Source organism: Carassius auratus, chromosome 24 (genome assembly GCF_003368295.1).
Source record: "Carassius auratus strain Wakin chromosome 24, ASM336829v1, whole genome shotgun sequence".
Taxonomy (NCBI): domain Eukaryota; kingdom Metazoa; phylum Chordata; class Actinopteri; order Cypriniformes; family Cyprinidae; genus Carassius; species Carassius auratus.
The window spans coordinates 15502609-15520415 of NC_039266.1; the positions used below are offsets into that span (position 1 = coordinate 15502609).

Here is a 17807-nt window from a genome sequence, read left to right on the forward strand (position 1 = left end):
CCCGGTCTACTTGCCTCTTTACAATAAAAATAGCTCTTAAATTAATTTACCCTGACATTAAATTTCAGCTGATGTGGTTTTAATCTTCTTTCCCTTAATGAGTGTTGTTCAAGGCTTGATGTGCAGATATTATTAGCTACAGAACAGATAAAGAAGATTGTGCAAACCCATGCTCATACACAACAGCAGCACATCTCTAATCTACCTTGTTCTTCTTCTTTCTTTCTTTCTTTCTCTCTCTTGAGGGAGGGGGGATCCAGCCTAACGGCAGATTTTAAATGTAGGTCACATGAACGTGACAGAAAGAGACAGGAATTCACCAGGTGCCAAGACAATCTCTGACCATCAGCTTATGGACCACTGATAAAAATGGTAAGTGACTGTCAGTGCCAGTTGAGGTTGATTCAACCCCCATGTTTCTCTTGACATTTCCTGGTTGCTTAGTGTTGCTCTCTCACATGCCTTACAGCATGGACCAAAAGATGGTGGTCTAGTATCAGTCTTTTAGTCCCGTCTGAGGTTATACACAAACTGGAAAGCATCTGCTGAATAAAAAATAAAAAAATAAAAAAACCTGACTAATTTTATCACCTGTTTTCATACCATTTTTAACTGAGCTTGTATTTTATGTTATGAGTTTCATTGGATTTGACTGAAAGTGTAACTGGGTTTCCTAGTCTGATAAAATGAAAACGTCTGCTCAGAATTTCTTAAGAAAAAAGTTGGGTATGCAGTCAGAAACTTTGGTAATTAGACAGTGCTTTTCTATCCTACATGCTCCTCTCCAGTGGGGAAAAGAGTCGGAGATCACTGAAAAGTTGAGGTTATGAAGGAATTTTTTTTTTACAAAATGATCTAGTTCTACACTAGTTTTTACCTGTGTTCATGTCCCAAGTACCAGTCTCCCTTTAAATATGTTGTTCAAGTATATATATTATATATATATATATATAATTATATATATATATATATATATATACCTATATATATCATATATATTATATATATATATACTGAACTATGACTACTTGATAAAAATATAAAAGTTTTACTATGTTTAGCGATAGTGTGTTACATTAAACAGGTATCTATTTCTGTAATCTGTCATTTAAGAGTTTTTCAAGATGATTCAAGTATTTGTGGGGTACAAACAGATTTGTGTCATCAGCAAAGAGTATTTTAAGAACATCACAGGAACAACGTACAAAATCGTTAATATAAATAACAAGTACGGTAAAAATATTTATAATGAGTAAAATGGTTGTGTTGAAGAAAATGACACCACAACTAAGGTAAAGTCACAAATACATAATTATTTGTAAATAACATTAAAATACATTATTGAACACATGATTTAGAACATAAAGTAAATATAAATAATATATAGCATTAATTTTAAAATAAAATCAATGAAGTCTACACATAAAATACATTTTAAATAACCCAGTGACAAAAATCTCCCTAGCTAGCAAGTTTTTTAGTCAATGTTTAATGTGTCCATTCATTAATTAATGAGAATTGACATCATTGTCACTCTTATTGCAAACATTTTCAACCGTTCATCACCTCAACACAAACATTCTCCGAGCGTTATTGATTATTCGTTTCCCTCATCAGGTCGTTCTGATCGGCAGGAAATGTTTCTTGGCTCAGTGGAAGAACACATTGATTTATTATTGTAGTGATTGTACTCGCTCTCTTTCTTTCTTTCAGAACATGGACAAGTTCCTCCGTCTTGCTTTGCAAAAAAACACACGTCGATGACATCTGGGGCCAGATCAACATATGGCCCCCGTGCCAATAGCTGAAGGACCCGATTAATTCTGAAAAACAGGAAGGTTAATGCTTCCCTTGAGCAAAACATTTAATGCTGATCAAAGTTCTTTAACTAACTTCTGAGATAATTCATCAAGCATTTGCATTGATAATTTCACTACATGGGCATGAGCTTATCAGCATAATCATTTACCATTTTTGGCATTAACCCCACACACGCACGTTCAGAGGCAAACTTGCTTTGTCTCAGCTTCTCTCCACAGTTTCTGTAGTCGTGCTTTGTTTTAATAGAGTCAGTCTGTAACAGGCTGCCAGCTCTTGCTCATTGATCCAGGCAAGCACATCTCCCAACTGTCTAAAGTACCCGGGCTTGCCACATTGATTGGAGCAAGCGAGCCTTCAGCAAGCAGGCGCCAGGCAGCCTCCTGAGGGAGATTCACACAATCACATGGACACACACACACACACACACACACAAAGATACGCCGCCTGTAATCTGCTTTTATGGGCTGTTTTCGAGTTATCAACAGGAGGGAATTTCAGAAACACAATGCAGAACACATGGCCCTAATTTCTGTGAGGACTAATGCTAATGTACTTACAGTTCAGTTCAGTGCATAGCAGGATGAAGTAAATGTGTTACTAAGCTATTTTTGTCATTTGTTTCTGAAGTATAAATGGAAACACAGGGGAACAGGATTATTTAAAAGTGTAAAAAAATTAACATTAATCGTCTGTTTGCACTTTTGGGCCTGTTGAATTTTAGAAATTATAATTCCTTAAAACATATTTTTTTAAACTAAGTAATTTATTTAAAAAATACCAATGTCTTACAGTGACTCAAGGATTCTTTCATTTTTTCAACACATAAATGTAACATTGGTAAATCATAATTATGACTTTATCAGATAAAAAGTTGAGATTATGTGGTAAAAATTCATAATTGTGACATAAGTCAAACACTTTTGAAATGAGCTAGTATTTAAATAACGTTGGCTTTTATGTCATAATGTTGACACTTTGTCATAAAAATTGTCTCATAATGTCATAACTGAGATCAAAAGTCATTATTATGACATGTTAAACATTTGAGTCAACTTTTGTCAATCTGTTTTTTTTTTTTTTTATAATAATAACTTACTATAACTTCTTTAATAATCCTAATTAGGATTAACAAAAGCATGACTTTTTATAACATGGTCAAAATGGCCATCCATACAAAATTTAGTTTTTGGTGGAAATTAAATTTCTAAAATATTTGGAGTAAAATGGCCTACTGCTTTGGTTTTTTAAGCACACAAACAACATTTTCATACTTTTTTGACAGCTTGATTAGAAATTATGTACAATAAAATATTGTGTTTACAAGTGTTGGTCATTGATTAAAAACTATTATTACATTTTTTATTACATTTTAAAATCAAGTGCCCTCTAGCAATAAATAACATCATTCTCGTTTGTCTGGTTTGTGGTCATCAAATTACCTTTGACTGTCTTTACCATTGTTACCAATTGAAAATGAATGAGTGACCACTGATCTATAATAATAATAATTTCATTCATAAATACAGGATTATCAACTAACATTACTTTATGAGACGAGATGAAAACCATCTCTAGGTTATGCATTTAGCCATGGGTGCCAGAGAGAACGAGACTCTGTGTCGAAATGCTATGGCAGCGCTTACAGCATGACGACTCTGAATCTCGTGTGTAATCAGTCCAATGGATGGGCAAGACATCTTAGGTGGGGTGATGTAGAGACTCGAAATGCCAAGGGAATGAGTATGTACACGCCAGCAGACTTACAAACCCCTGCCTATTGTGAAAGCTAGGGCAGAGGAGCCTGGAGCAAATATTGAGGCCATAGAACCTGACAAACTTTGCAGATGTCCTGCATGAAAACAGCCACACTTCTGGTAGAGTGAGCCTTGACCCCAAGGGCGAGGGGAGATCAGAGGACTCATAAGAAAGACAAATGGCATCCACCATCCACCGACTGAGGGTCTAATGTGTAGCAGGAAGACCTCTCTTGGGGGGACCATATGACACTAGGAGTTGGTCCGCCCTTCTCCACAGGGACGGATGGAACTTTAGAAAAACCCTTATGCCAGACTGGGTGCAAAGTCTAAATAAGAGGGGGCCATAGATAGAGGGCCTGCAAATGCCCAACTGTCTTAGAAATTGCCAGAAGAAAAGTTGCCTTTATAGTGAGATGTTGATCAGATATCTCCTCTATAGGCTCGAAAGGAGGTTTACAGAAAGCCTGTAGCACCATGGCTAGGTCCCACAGGGGAACACAGGATTGTACCGGAGGCCTCAGCCTCAGCTAACCGCAGAGTAAACATGTAACTAGGGGGTGCCTGCCCACAAGGTGGAGTGGGCCAACCCTGTGGAGAATCATTATTTTGATAACAAATGTAGAGAGTGCATTATTGTAGTGCGAAAGTACATTACTATAATGTGCAAGTGCGAATCTCTCCGCTTAAACGTGGATTTCATTTGCTCTTGCACAAAACTGGACGGGTCTGAGAGAGGAGGTCCCTCTTGATGGAAATCTCCCATGGAGAGCTGTCGAGGAGGGACACCAAGGCTCCTCAATGGCCTCCTTCCCCAAGAGAGTGTTTACTTCTTGTTTCATTACCAGAGCCTGCTCGGTGCCCACCAGATTGGAAAGAACCCCACAGAAACAAGGCAGTGGAGAACTGAACTGGATTCTGTAGCCTCTCTTTACAGTGTGCAGGACCCATTGAGACACATTTGGGAGAAGGTTCCACTCTGCTAAATAGTCTACTAAGGGAATACGTCTCTTGAGACTGACCTCTGATGGAATCAGACTGGCTAGCTCAATGCCCTGAAGTGATGGACCAGTAGGGGACAGTTGAACTAGCTGAACTAGCTGAACTAGGAACATCTGAAATGCTGCCACCTGTTTAGAAGCCTCCTGAAACCTGACGATGATGGAATTGATGGCGTCGCCGAACAGGCCTATATGCCCAAGCAGGGCATCCATGAGGAAGGCCCTGTGTCTCACTTTCATACCAGACAGGGTTAACCACAGGTGTCTATCCACCACCACCAGCACTGCCGTAGACCTGCCGATGACCGGAGGCGGGACTAAATATATGGGCTAAGAAAGGTCTTACCCATGACCCGACACCTCGGTGTGGAGATCGGGAAAGAAGGACAGGCTCCGGAGTGGAGTTAGCAGCATATGCAGCAAAAATCATTCACTAAGTCTGCTTTTTGGTGGTTCAGTCTGTTTCTTGGCAGGCCTTCGATATTTAACTTGGTCATGGCATGATTAACTACCTCCAATAGCTCCCTCTTCTGGGGAGGAAGAAACACGTGGGGTGTGCTTCTGATTCCTGAGAGCAGATCTAGTGGTTGAGGTCATGAGGAAGAAGAATGCGACTCACCTATCTCCATTCCCACCACCAGATCCATTTGCGATCCCCACAATTGCAGCTGGTGCTCTGCCTCAGCAGAAGCAGGGACAGCACTGCGAGGAAATCTGGTTAAGGGTCACTCCTCAAAGAGAGCCTTCTGGGAGCGTAGCATATGCAGTGGAAAATGCAGGTAGGGAGGAACACACAGCCTATAATGCTGCCTGCTCTAGCCCTTATGTATAACTTTTGCCTGAGGCATGATGGACAAACAACACTAAATAAGACTCACAAAGAGAGAGAACACACACAGAGCGCTTGCTGAATGACAGAAAGCTGCCGCTGTATCCACTGCAGGTGCTTTTAAGCTTCCCGGGCCCGGTTTCCCGATAACGCTCACTCTTAGCATGCTAAGAAGACCTCGAAAGATATATCTTACCAAAGTTGTTTATGTTCCTAAGTGTGTTCCCCGAAGTGTCCCTTAGGAAGCTTCTTAGCACGCTGCCTCTTACGTCCGACGTAACAAGAGCGCTGTCCAAAGTGAGGGTGCTGAATTAGTTGGCATCGATTGCTCATGAATCGATTTTCCTCTTCACGCGAAGGTGCAATACAGCGTTAAGAAAGACAACACGTTCTATGCAAATGAAATATTCCTCAAATTATTTTAGTATCATTTATTTTAACATATTTTAAGTTATCAGTAGAATATAGACTATAAATTTAATTATCAAATGGTCAGTAATTGTTCACACCATATGTTGTGACGGTTAGACTAACCGGGTATCCCTCGCTAATCATCCTTATCCCGTTGTGCCACTTGTGCCGCTTCTTGACATGGGTAAAAATTATATAATACACTTTTATATTAATGGTAAGGTACTTTACAATCACAATTGATTGGCAAGCAGCTGCAGTTACTTATGTTTAATGCGGTATTGATTGCAATTGGTTTATGTTTTTAATAAAAAGCAACCTATCTACAATGAACAGAGAGAGAGAGAGTTAGATACAAAATATGCTGGGGAAGCAACGTAAAAAAGGGCACCAAGCCTCTCGTCAGAGGAAGTTGAAGTTTTGCTGGACCTTGCCATGAGGTCAGATATCACACCCCTATGGTCCACTATAACCTGTACGTTCATGGCCGCGTATCCTTTCACGATATGTACGCCTGATCAATCACTGATGGATTGGCGATAGGGATATGTGCCATCCACCAGGGCTTAAAGCAAAATTCCGCCACGTTTGCCTGGCAAGCAAGATTACCCATTTATAGATCTTAGCCGTTTAGAGCCAAATTGTTTGCCAGATTTTAATTATCAAAAAATTTATTGTCAATTCGCTTTAATTATGAAAAAGCCTAGGCTAATTACCACCATATTAGTTCTGATACCACATAAAGTCAACTTCATAAATAGGCCTGTATCCATTGCGAACATAATTTATTATGAGTCTTAAAAAATAACATAAAATCATTGTTGAGCCATAACATTGTCAACATACCATAGTTCGACTTGTACTTTGCTGCGCTGGTTTCTAAAGACTGCTGTACAGTAGCATCTTGAGCTCAAACAACGCTAAGAGAGAGCTTACGAATGGTCCAGACCAACTTTACGAAAGTATGACTTACAGAAGATATACTTAGCGTATGAACGTGTCGGGAATCGTGCCACAAGGTTAAGAGAGAGGTTAAGGAATAGGTTAAGAACTACTTAGCGATAAGAACGTTTTGGGGAACCGGGCCCTGGTCTCTACGTCACCCTGCCCGTGATGTCTACTGCCCTACTTTTCCTGAAGCCTCTGAACAATAACTACTCTTCAGAAAACAAGATGGAGTGCACTCTTATCCAAAACATCTCCTGAAACTCGCTTTCAGATTGTGAATAAGAGACTAAAGACTAATTTTGGAGCAGGATGGTGCAAAACCTCAGCAACTCAATGCATTATTGATCATTTGTTTAATAGTTTTCAAGAGAAGATTTCAAAATGTAACCAAGATAAAGTCTTATACTTTAACATGGAATGGTAAAACATACCAGGTTTTGCATTTAAAAATGTTTGTATATATACATTTCCCTATGGCGGCTGAGGGAGCTCAACACGCTGCAACTTCTTAAACCACACGCAAACAGAAAAAGCACCAACAAATCAAGAAAATATTTTCATTAGTTTGACAGCAGGTGCTGCAAATTCTCACAACACAACCAAATCAATTTATTTTATTTGCAGGCGTTTTGTTGGTTGGTTGTGTTGTGAGTATTTGCAGCATTTGTGTTGTTAAACTGATTAAGTTGTTTTCTTAGTTTGCAGGTGTTTTTTCCATTTGCAGTGCGTTTCATTATTTGGTTGTGTTTTGTGCATTTGTAGCGCGTGTGTTGTCAAACTGATTAAATTGTTTTCTTAATTTGCAGGTGTTGTTTTCTATTTGCATCGTGTTTCTTTATTTGGTTGTGTTAGCATTTGCAGCGTGTGTGTTGTTAAATTGATTAAGTTGCTTTCCTAGTTTGCAGGTGTTTTTTTTCTATTTGCAGTGCGTTTGTTATTTGGTTGTGTTGTGAGAATTTGTAGCGCGTTTTGTCAAATTGATTAAGATGTTTTCTTAATTTGCAGTTGTTTATTTTTTTCTATTGTGCGTCATGTTTCTTTATTTGGTTGTGTTGTGAGTTTTTGCAGCATGTGTGTTTGACAAATTGATGAAGTTGTTTTCTTAATTTGCAGGGGTTTTTTTTCTATTTACAGCGCTTTGAGCTCTCTCAGCCACTGTATTTTCCCCTTATCAAAATCATTCTAAGTATTTTCTTAGCCTGTCGCAGCACTAAGACATCTGCATGAGTCTTTATATAAGTTTTTAGCCTGCCTTTTCAAGTCTTATCAACATAGTACATTAACCTTACATAACAGTCATCGAGGATCCAGTGGAAGACTGTCTGTCTGTGTGGCTCTTATTGCCAGTTTGCTTCTCTCTGTCGCAATAATTCCAGTAGTTTGTTCAAAGACCTCACAGATTTAATCAGGAACACAAAAGAGCATGAGTCACGGTGGTCAATTTATTATCAGACTGTGATCTAACAAAGCCCAGAGATTTCTTCTTCAAGCTTGGTTGAATTATGTGGTGGTATAGGTCTGTTCACTGTCCTGTCAAAGACAGGTTCTGATAACAATACAAACACTGAAATAGACCTAGTCTATATAGGCTACAGCATCATCCAAAAGCCTATATATAAATGCAAAATTGTGTGTTTTATGTGCAGCATCTAATTATTTTGTTTTGCAAATCCTTCTTATTTCAAGGTTTAAATTGAATTGTGAATTCCAGTTCTCCAATATCTCCAAAAAAAAGAAGATAAATAGATAAAAAGAAAGAATAACTTTTTTCCATTATATGACAGAAACAAAAAACAGAACTATGAGATGTAAAGAAAAAAAGTATTTTGAAAATTATTTCCAAACTTGCAATTTTACCTGTTTTATTTTACATTTAAAATGAAAACATTTTTACCGAAGAAATGTCACAGAGGACTCAGCAGGAGTGGGTACGTGATTCAGCTAAATCTGCTACACTATTCATTCAATAATTCACATTTCTTCTCCATTATTTTACAATGTTAATAGCCTATAGGCATTGTACTGTGATGAATGGATGTTTCTTGTTAGTAGAAAGAGTCTCTCTTTCGTCTCACTCTTTTAATACAGTCTACTATTGAGTCCAGAACAGGTTGCCATGACGATGGGTCTCTGCACACTACTAGATGACAGTGCACGCTTCAAGGAAAATTGTCTGACTCATGCTAAAGAAATGCCGGAACTGATGTGTTCAAACATAAACATGTGAGAAGGTCACCTTTAGTAAATGTGAAGTGTGAAATGGACGGTTATTTGAAGATATGAAGATGCTTAAAACTTGCTCTGTGTCCTGAGGTCTCTAGTCATTTAGAACATTTTCAGGTTTTTTTTTTTGTTTGTTTGTTTGTGTGTTTTTTTTTTTTTTTTTTTTTTTTTGCTGTACACTTACTTTATTAAATACACATTTCTAATACAGAAGAGGCATTCAAACCATACATTTTTTTTTGTTATTGGATAGTTCACCCAAAAATGAAAATGATGTTATAATTGCAACAAGTTGCTGGTAGTATGGATTACTTGAGAGTTATTGTGATGTTTTTATCAGGTGTTTGGACTCTCATTCTAACGGCACCCATTCCCTGCAAATGGTATGCAAGTGGTGTAATATAAATTTAATTTACTGAGTCAGACTGAGTCAGCTCTGTTTTAGTATAATTTAATAAAATCTTAATGACATTATAAAAATACCAACATTACTTTTTCTTGGTTTTTATTTCAGAGGATTTTCCTTGTCATAACAGCTGGATGAGTTGGTTGTGTTCTGTAGATTGTCAGTAGGAAGCCCTCAGATACACACACAGACTCATTGGTCAAGAGACACAGTGGCCCAATTTAGCTTGACTACATTCCAGCAGCTGGTTTTGGAGGGAAGTCCCACAGTGAGCTAATGCAGAGTGAATTATGGGTCACATTCACACATACAGTGAGTCACAACTAAAATGCAATTCATCTTCAGATCAAATATATACAAAACTGTTTGAGCTAGCAATTTTGAATGAAATGAAATGCTGACCTTTCCATCACACCTTTGTTTATATTTACATGTGATCTTTTTACCCATGTTATATTCCTGCATCAATATTTAATAAAACGTAATATTCTTTTCACATCATATTGTCCTTGTTTCTCCAAATCTGTTCAGATGAAGAAATAAACTCATCTTGGATGGCCTGAGGGTGAGTACACTTTCATTTTTGGGTGAACTATTCCGTTGAGAGACCTATCTCTTAGTCAATCTAGTGGGTAAGTAACAATATATTATCACTCTCTGCTATTCTCCAGACAGAATGTGTTTCAATTCCTCACATTTGGGTTATTTTGAACTCAGCTGTAATTCAGCAGTCACTGTTTAGATCTGTTCTGCTCTTTTTACTGCTTTCAGGAGAAGAACATCAAGTGATTTATTTTTAGCTTTGCATGGAGGACAAATAGACAAACCACGTCAGACATAGCTTACAATTGTATATTTAACACTGTGCAGTGTTACTAAGAATAGTATATGAATAATTTGAGTCTTGAGAAGGTTCTTTCTTTATCCCATAGTCTCTACCAGACTGACCTATTTATTAATTCATCTGAACTACACTGGAATAAAAATGAAGTGTATATAAATTTTTGTGGAGTATATAATCAAGGATGGATAATATAATATAATATAATATAATATAATATAATATAATATAATATAATATAATATAATATAATTTTTTTCATATGATTTTTTTATTTTATTCTAAATTACATTATATATCTGATATTCCAAATTCCCCTGTATTGTATTTAAGAATATTAAAGATGTAATGAAGTATAAGGTGGCAATGCAAGGTTTTCTAAGCATTTTCATAGACATGTTAAATTGTGTTTTAGTAACTTTTTCAATTAATGCTGATTCTTTAGAAATTCACTATAGTGAAGAATGAGAGTCAAGTACTGCTTGTGAAGGATCTAATCCTGCTAATGTTAAGGACATATACATCGGCTTACTTCTCTGCATACAGCTTCCCATTACTGGGATTCCTGTGGGATGGTCCCATAAAAGGATAATCCCACACTCTCGGATTATATAAAAATCTCAATTCATGAAACATCCATGTAAAGCTTCTTGTCACTGAAGAACAATGGCCTAGAATTTCATAGTTATGAACTGTAAACTTTTTGCTCTGGAGTCTCTAAGGATAAAAAGTGTGTGTTCCTGCTGAAGTATAAAAACAAACAAAAGATACCATAGATGTGCAGTATGACATATTTCAGTTTAACCCACAAACCTAAACTGGCTAATGTACAATTCAACACAATCTCACAAATGTTCAGTGACAAAATAATAATTAATTGTTAAATGCGGACTATTTATTCTGTGATATGAAGAACTGCATGGTTAGATATTTCCGAAAAAAATTCTGAAATATATCCAGTATTGTCAAAACAATTGACAAGGCAATCAAAATGTCCATCATATTGTTTATTAAATGTATGAAAATAGTAGTTGAATATAAAATAAATAAAATAATTATCTTAATATTTTTATAAAAAATATAACAAAGGTTATTAAAACATTTAATAAATTAATAAATGAAATATTAAAATAATCACATTAAAATATATCTAAAATAAAATGAGTGAATTAAATACAAATTTCCATAGTGGCACAGTGTTAGTATCATTGATATATTGTCATAATATTTTAAATTATATTTTATAAAGATTTTGTATTTCCTTTTTCTACTGTTATTTTGAAGTTGTAATTTTGTTGTTTTTGTCATTTTTATTCATTTTTTAATGTTCAAATTTTTTAATTACATTTATTAGATTTTATTTATTTAGTTGTAGATATTTTATTATTTTAAGTTAAACTAAAGCTGAAACAATATTTAAAATATTTTGTTTTAAGTTACAAATCTTTTTAATTTTAGTTAACTATAATAACCCTGTTTGAAACACAATTGTTAATATCACTGTATGTTCATGGAAAAGATACCCTAAGTAATCTATGATAACATGTTTATGTGTAATTAATACAGAAAAAAGTTATTTGAATTCTGTTTCAGGTTTACTTCCTTGAATGCACATGCTATCTGAGATTATGGGTGATAAAACAAAGATATGACATGAAAAACAGATTTTGTTTGCTTCAAAAATAAGACAGCCGGACCCTCCCTTCATCAAAAAAAAAAAAACCTTGTTTGCCTCTTTTTTGTTTTTCTGTCTCTCCTCATCTGACCTTTCTTATGTTCCTTGGATTTGCATTATCTGTTTTCACATACTCAGCAGCCTCTCTCCCATTCAGAATGCTGCCCTAAATATTCTCTAATATTCAATCTGAAATTCAAACTCACAATGACATGTTGGTGTGTGTGAGTCAGCAGAGAGGTGCGCACATGCAGATCGTTCCTGCAGCGAGCGCTGGGTGTCCTGCCTCCTGGAGCTCCTGTCGTGCTCTGATGCCTTTCCTCTGGATCTGTTGCAGAGAAACATCAAACGCAGCACCGTGCCGCAGCAGAGCACAAACTCTTCCGAGGCCTGCATTAATAAACCAGAAATCATTCATTTTTAATTATCTGCTGAAATGTAATTCGTGTCTGTTTTAGAGCTCGATAAGAAAAGGAGCTTGAGGGTTGTGTAGATTCTTCTGTGCTATTTGAGTCACTACTTCATGGCCCATTACACACCATTCGTTTGGGTCATCAAGAAAACTGATACAGCAAATAAAACTTTTGAACTGAAACTGAACCTTCTTGGGTCAGGATGGCTGTAAAACAGATGCTGAATAAAATGATGCATGAAATCACTGATGCAATCTTAAAGAAATGTTAATTTTAATCCATAGTGCAATTTTGGGGCCCTGATTCCAAAATATTAGTGTCTGTTTTGCACATAATATGATGTGCATTTCGAAGCATTTTTTTTATTTCAAAAACTATTTGTAAGATGAAGAAATAAAAAAGAAACTGCCACAAAGGCATGATTTCTATCTTCTATCCAGGTTTTTTTCAGCTACATCTGTGAGTATGCTTTGCAGTTGCTTTTGTTAATATTATTTATATTACTTCATTGTTGTCACCTACAGCAAAACAAATCTGAAAATGCTGAATTTTTAAAACTTTACTATAATGTAACACATCATAAATACTGATAAGTATCAACAAAAAGAAGTAATACATTGTCATAATAAGTAAACGGGGAAGTTAAAGCTCCTTGTAGATTTTTTATGAGTGAATAGACATAAGCTACTCCCACCACTGTATGTCTACAGTGACAGGTATGTATTACAACAAAGAGCGATATGAAATGGCTAAAATAGTCTAATAGATAACAAAGGCAACAAAATAAAGGCTACATTTTGTAATTTATTTGTAGATGTTAGCCAGCTGGCTAGCTAGCTTAATCTAATTAGAATACCCATACCTTTCATTTCAGTTTTGTGCATATGTACAGTGGAAAATGACATACTTTAACTTAATTATTTCATTTTGTGAATGTTTTATGAATGAATGCATGCATATTTGTCATTCAAAAGGAGAACCCGAAACAAAGACACGCCATACAAACTAGCCCGACCGTAGCTCGATATTGGCCCTACGATGGCAAATTGTAAGGGGAAGTCTTAGGGGGAAGTCATTGCCTGGTGGTTAGAGAGTCTTGGCAATACCATGACTAAGGTGCCCTTGAGCAAGGCACTGAACCCCCAACTGCTCCCCAAGCACCGCAGCATAAATGGCTGCCCACTGCTCCGGTTGTGTGTTTACGGTTTGTGTGTGTTCACTGTTGTGTGTGTGCACTTTGGATGGGTTAAATGCAGAGCATCAATTCTGAGTATGGGTCACCATACTTGGCTGTATGTCACTGTCACTCACTTAAATGGTGATCGTCGGCTTGGTGTGTTCCGGGCTTCAGGGAGTCATAATCCTCCCAGTTTTCATCCAAAATATCTTAAATTGTGTTCCGAAGATGAACAAAGCAGGTTTTATGGGTTTGGAATGACATGGGGGTAAGTGATTAATGACAACATTTTCATTTTGGGGTGGAGTATCCCTTTAATATATGGGTGTTGGAGCATGTCTGACCCCCCAAAAAACTTTCCTGCAGCGCAAAAGGCCTATGCCGCCTATGGTACGGCATGCCCTTTACTGGTTACAGGGCTGGTAGCCTAATAGTTTGATTGATTATTATTTTTGGTAGTGGAGTCACTTTTTACTATCCTACTCTTAAGAAACTTAACTTAAAAAAAAAATTGTTCCAACGAAAAAGATTTGTTCAACAACAATATTACCTGAAGTCCTGTAAGGTCATTTTCATTACAATCGATAACTGAGCTGTAGATAGCAACATTTGCTTTGTATGATGAAAAGCCCCCGGAGTTGAACATGTGGCAGCTTTGCAATAGACGACTAATTATTTTTAGTAATGTATTTTTATCTGCAAGTTTATTTAAACCAGCTGAAGGTTTGCATGTCTACTTGGCACTCGCAGACTGAGTTATGAAGCTTGTTTGCCGATTAGTTCTCATGCTGTCAGCTTGGCTGAGGGGGCAGCATTTCTGAAAACAACTGAATTGATCCCAGACCCAGTCAGTCTCATTCCTGCATTAAGAGCAACAGATACCTCTCATATTCACCAGATTAGATCTAAATTAAAGGACAGCCCACGACCTGCAGTTAATTATTTTTCTTCTTCACTCAGGATTGGTTGTTGCTAGTTATGTAGACTATGGAACTATATTCAGATTTTTCAGTTATTTGGGCAAAAAATGAAAGAAAACCCCATCATGAATGACTCATCTGAATTTATTTATTCATTCATTTGTAGAATGTAGAGACATGTGTGCACATTTTTTTGCTTCATAAATTGTTTAGAAGCTTGAAAAATATTTCATGCACAATAAACCATACACAAAATAATACAAAAACAAACAAATAAATAATCAACTGAGATGCTCAAAAAAATAAAAAAATAAAATAAACACTGATGTAATTACAGTGAGTGAGCTGTTGAGCATACTGTACTCTGAAATTATATTTCCTAACCATTTCATTATCAACAAAGGCATGATCACTTATTGCAACGGAAAGCATGGTAATGCTGATGCGTGAAACCTCTTCCCCAAAATAACATTCAGTCTGTCCTTTTTGATTATGTTTTATGCCTCTGTATGTACACATACCCTGTCTATTAATATCGTTCTGAGTAACAAATATTCAGATATAAAAAATACAAATATTGATTTCGGTAAAAACAAGCGTGCCTGGGTTTAAAATAGGTGGAAACACCCGCAATGGCACAAGAGAAAAGTTCATGCAAAGAGAACCGTATATATTAATCTATACACGACGACAAACAAATAAACAGTCATAGAAAAGACGCAATAAATCAAACAAGAAGTACTCCTTCTCATTTTCCCTCCATTGCTGATTCTTCAGATCTTCCTTGCTGGCGTTGAGTGGCTTTGTTGGCTATAAAATGTATTCTGGGCATGTTCAGTCAAGGATTGAAAATGGAATGGATGTAGATGTGGAGGAAGTGAATAAAACATGTAATCAGTCTTCCCTCGATTACATACATCATCCCATTTCCATGCAAGATAAAAATATAGCTTATTTCTCTGGAAAGACAGTCAAGTTGTGCATCAGGTGCTGAAACGGACAGCTCCCTTGAACGAGTAGCTCATAGTGTTACAGATGCCTATGAAACAAGGATGGGCGGGGGTGGGGGGGGGTCTGTTTGTTGATGTCGTGATGAAATCTCACACCCAGAACAATGGCATCTACGAGACAAGGGGCTAAATGACCAGAAATCTTGGGCAGCGTTCTTCACAGCAGCAGTTTGGGATGGGTTTCAGTTGGAGAATTGCCAGCATCTTCATTGCTTGCTACTTAAACCCATTGTCCAGAGTGGCTCTTCGTCCTTCGTCCTGTACTCGTACACTGAATCATCATCATCTTCACCTCTCGTTCACATGCACAGGCGACAAGTGCTTCAAACCGGTGATTAAAAGAAAAGGTTGACGAGGTATAATCGTTCAATTTTACACGCCGGGAGACGACTTGTCTGTCATCCCTTTGAGGACTTCGTCTATTCGGTCATCTTCAATCACCACTGCGGAGAGAAGACAGAGATGTTTAGTGGAGCTTTCAAATAATATGCATGAATGCAAGAAAAGTGGCATTTATCTATTTGTGTCTGCAAGAAAACGTGCTATTTAGAGCTGTTTTTAAATATACTATATAAAAGTATTTTAATGCTATATGCTATATATTTTAATGCCATGCTATAAAAACAAAATACTGTAACTGGTTAGCTGTAGGTTCCCTCATAAAATATTTCAACTAGAAATATAAATGTAAATTTATTGTAATATATTGTAAGAATAAATGTTAAATTAAATTTAAAACCAGTAAAAGTAAAAAAAAACATAATTCACAGTAAAAAATTTACATTTAATAAGACATGTATGTTTACTGTAAGGTATTATTAAAATGTTTTTATATAAATTTCATATTGCATTTTTAGATTAAAAAACATGCTCCATCAAATCTGATTATCTTTTTTTTATATCACATATTTTTATATCTCATATTTATGCTTTTGTATTATTTTAGTCTCATGTGTTTCCCTGATATGAATCTATGTCTGTGCTCTGTTTGTCATCTTTATTATCCATTATTACAGGTAAGTAGTTAAATTAACTCGCTTGATACTTACCGTTTTTTGCCCTGCCAATCTGTCCGAGTTTCGGTGGCCTTTTGGACTGTGATGTTCCGAAGAACGCGTTCGTGTCTTGCAGTCGACAGCTGAAGGAGAGCTGACTGACATCACTGTCCGCCCCGTAGCCGTTCATCTTCCCCTCGTTGTATGGTAGCACTTCGGACATGGCTATACTCAAGTTTCCAGCTTAGGTCGGATAAAAAAAGCGAATATTATTTGTAGGTAGTTTTCGATAATGTCTTTGTAGACTACTTCTTTTTACTCAGTGTCGGTACATACAGTCCAGCCTAAGACCCTGGAATGAATACGTGCAGGTCCGTCGGTTGTACCGGAGAGAGGAGGGATGCGTCCGCCTGCAGATGAGCTCTTGTGAGAAATACAGGGAGATCCCGAGACCATAAAGGAAACCCAGACGGCAAAGTGAAGTCATTCATCCGGGTTTGAAGGGGGAGGGAGTAGGACAAATAAATAAATAAATAAATAAATAAAGATGCGTGAGTGAAAGACAGTCGCTGCACAATAGCTTACAATAGTCAGGCGTTTTTACTAGTAGTCTGTTACTTACTTGTAGTCTGTTACTACAAAGTAATTAAAAACTATGTGTTATTTCTTAATTTAACTGTGTACGCCAATATACATTAGTCCCCTGCTTTTATTCCTTATTCCGCATCCCAACAGTTTCAAGTAGCTTGTTACTGATAAACAATTGAAAATTTGTGGTTCAGATGGCTATTTATTTTCACTATGTATTCCAGTTGTTGATGGCACCCAGTTTTACTGACTATTAGCCTAGTATTCATCAGCTCGTCAGCTTTTATGTAACAAGAATTTGGCAAAATTAAAATATAGGCTACGCAAATAACTTGAACTATGTAACCGGCAATGCTTATTAATTTTTTTAACAGTGAATTGAGACCTCACTGACCCCAAATTGTATATGCCAAAGCACTTAGTAAATATGGCTAATGGTGTAAAAAGCTTTTTGCTCAGGCGCCTAGTTAAAAACCTTGAGTTGTCGTTTGGCTCCCTCTGCTGGGTATTTCAAATCAATCAAGCAATATTTTATTACAGGCTAAAGTTACAAATAAAATAAAATAAAACAAATAATAAATAAACAAAAATAAAACAAGACAACAGGACACCATATACAACCAACAGCATCTACCACACATAATAAAAAGTTACAAAATGCAACAACACCAATGTCTCCACAGCTTTGACTGATACGATGTAGTACTAACCCTTATATTTTATAGACCCACAGTAATGTAATTTTTTTTAAATAATTTAGCTGGCAGATAAATTTATACATAAGATTTCGTAACA

The 17807-nt window shown here is 36.5% G+C and overlaps 1 protein-coding gene across 1 annotated transcript; it reads right to left on the reverse strand.

Moving 5' to 3' along the window:
- Nucleotides 1-14630: 14630 nt before the first annotated feature.
- LOC113042759 (calcium/calmodulin-dependent protein kinase II inhibitor 2-like) lies at nt 14631-16887 on the reverse strand. Its single transcript, XM_026201775.1, has 3 exons — nt 16761-16887; nt 16479-16667; nt 14631-15872 (listed from the first exon to the last, which is right to left on the reverse strand). Exons 2-3 carry the CDS (start codon nt 16645-16647, stop codon nt 15802-15804), a joined length of 240 nt encoding a protein of 79 aa, XP_026057560.1. The 5' UTR covers nt 16648-16667; nt 16761-16887; the 3' UTR covers nt 14631-15801.
- Between the last annotated feature and the right edge of the window lie 920 nt (nt 16888-17807).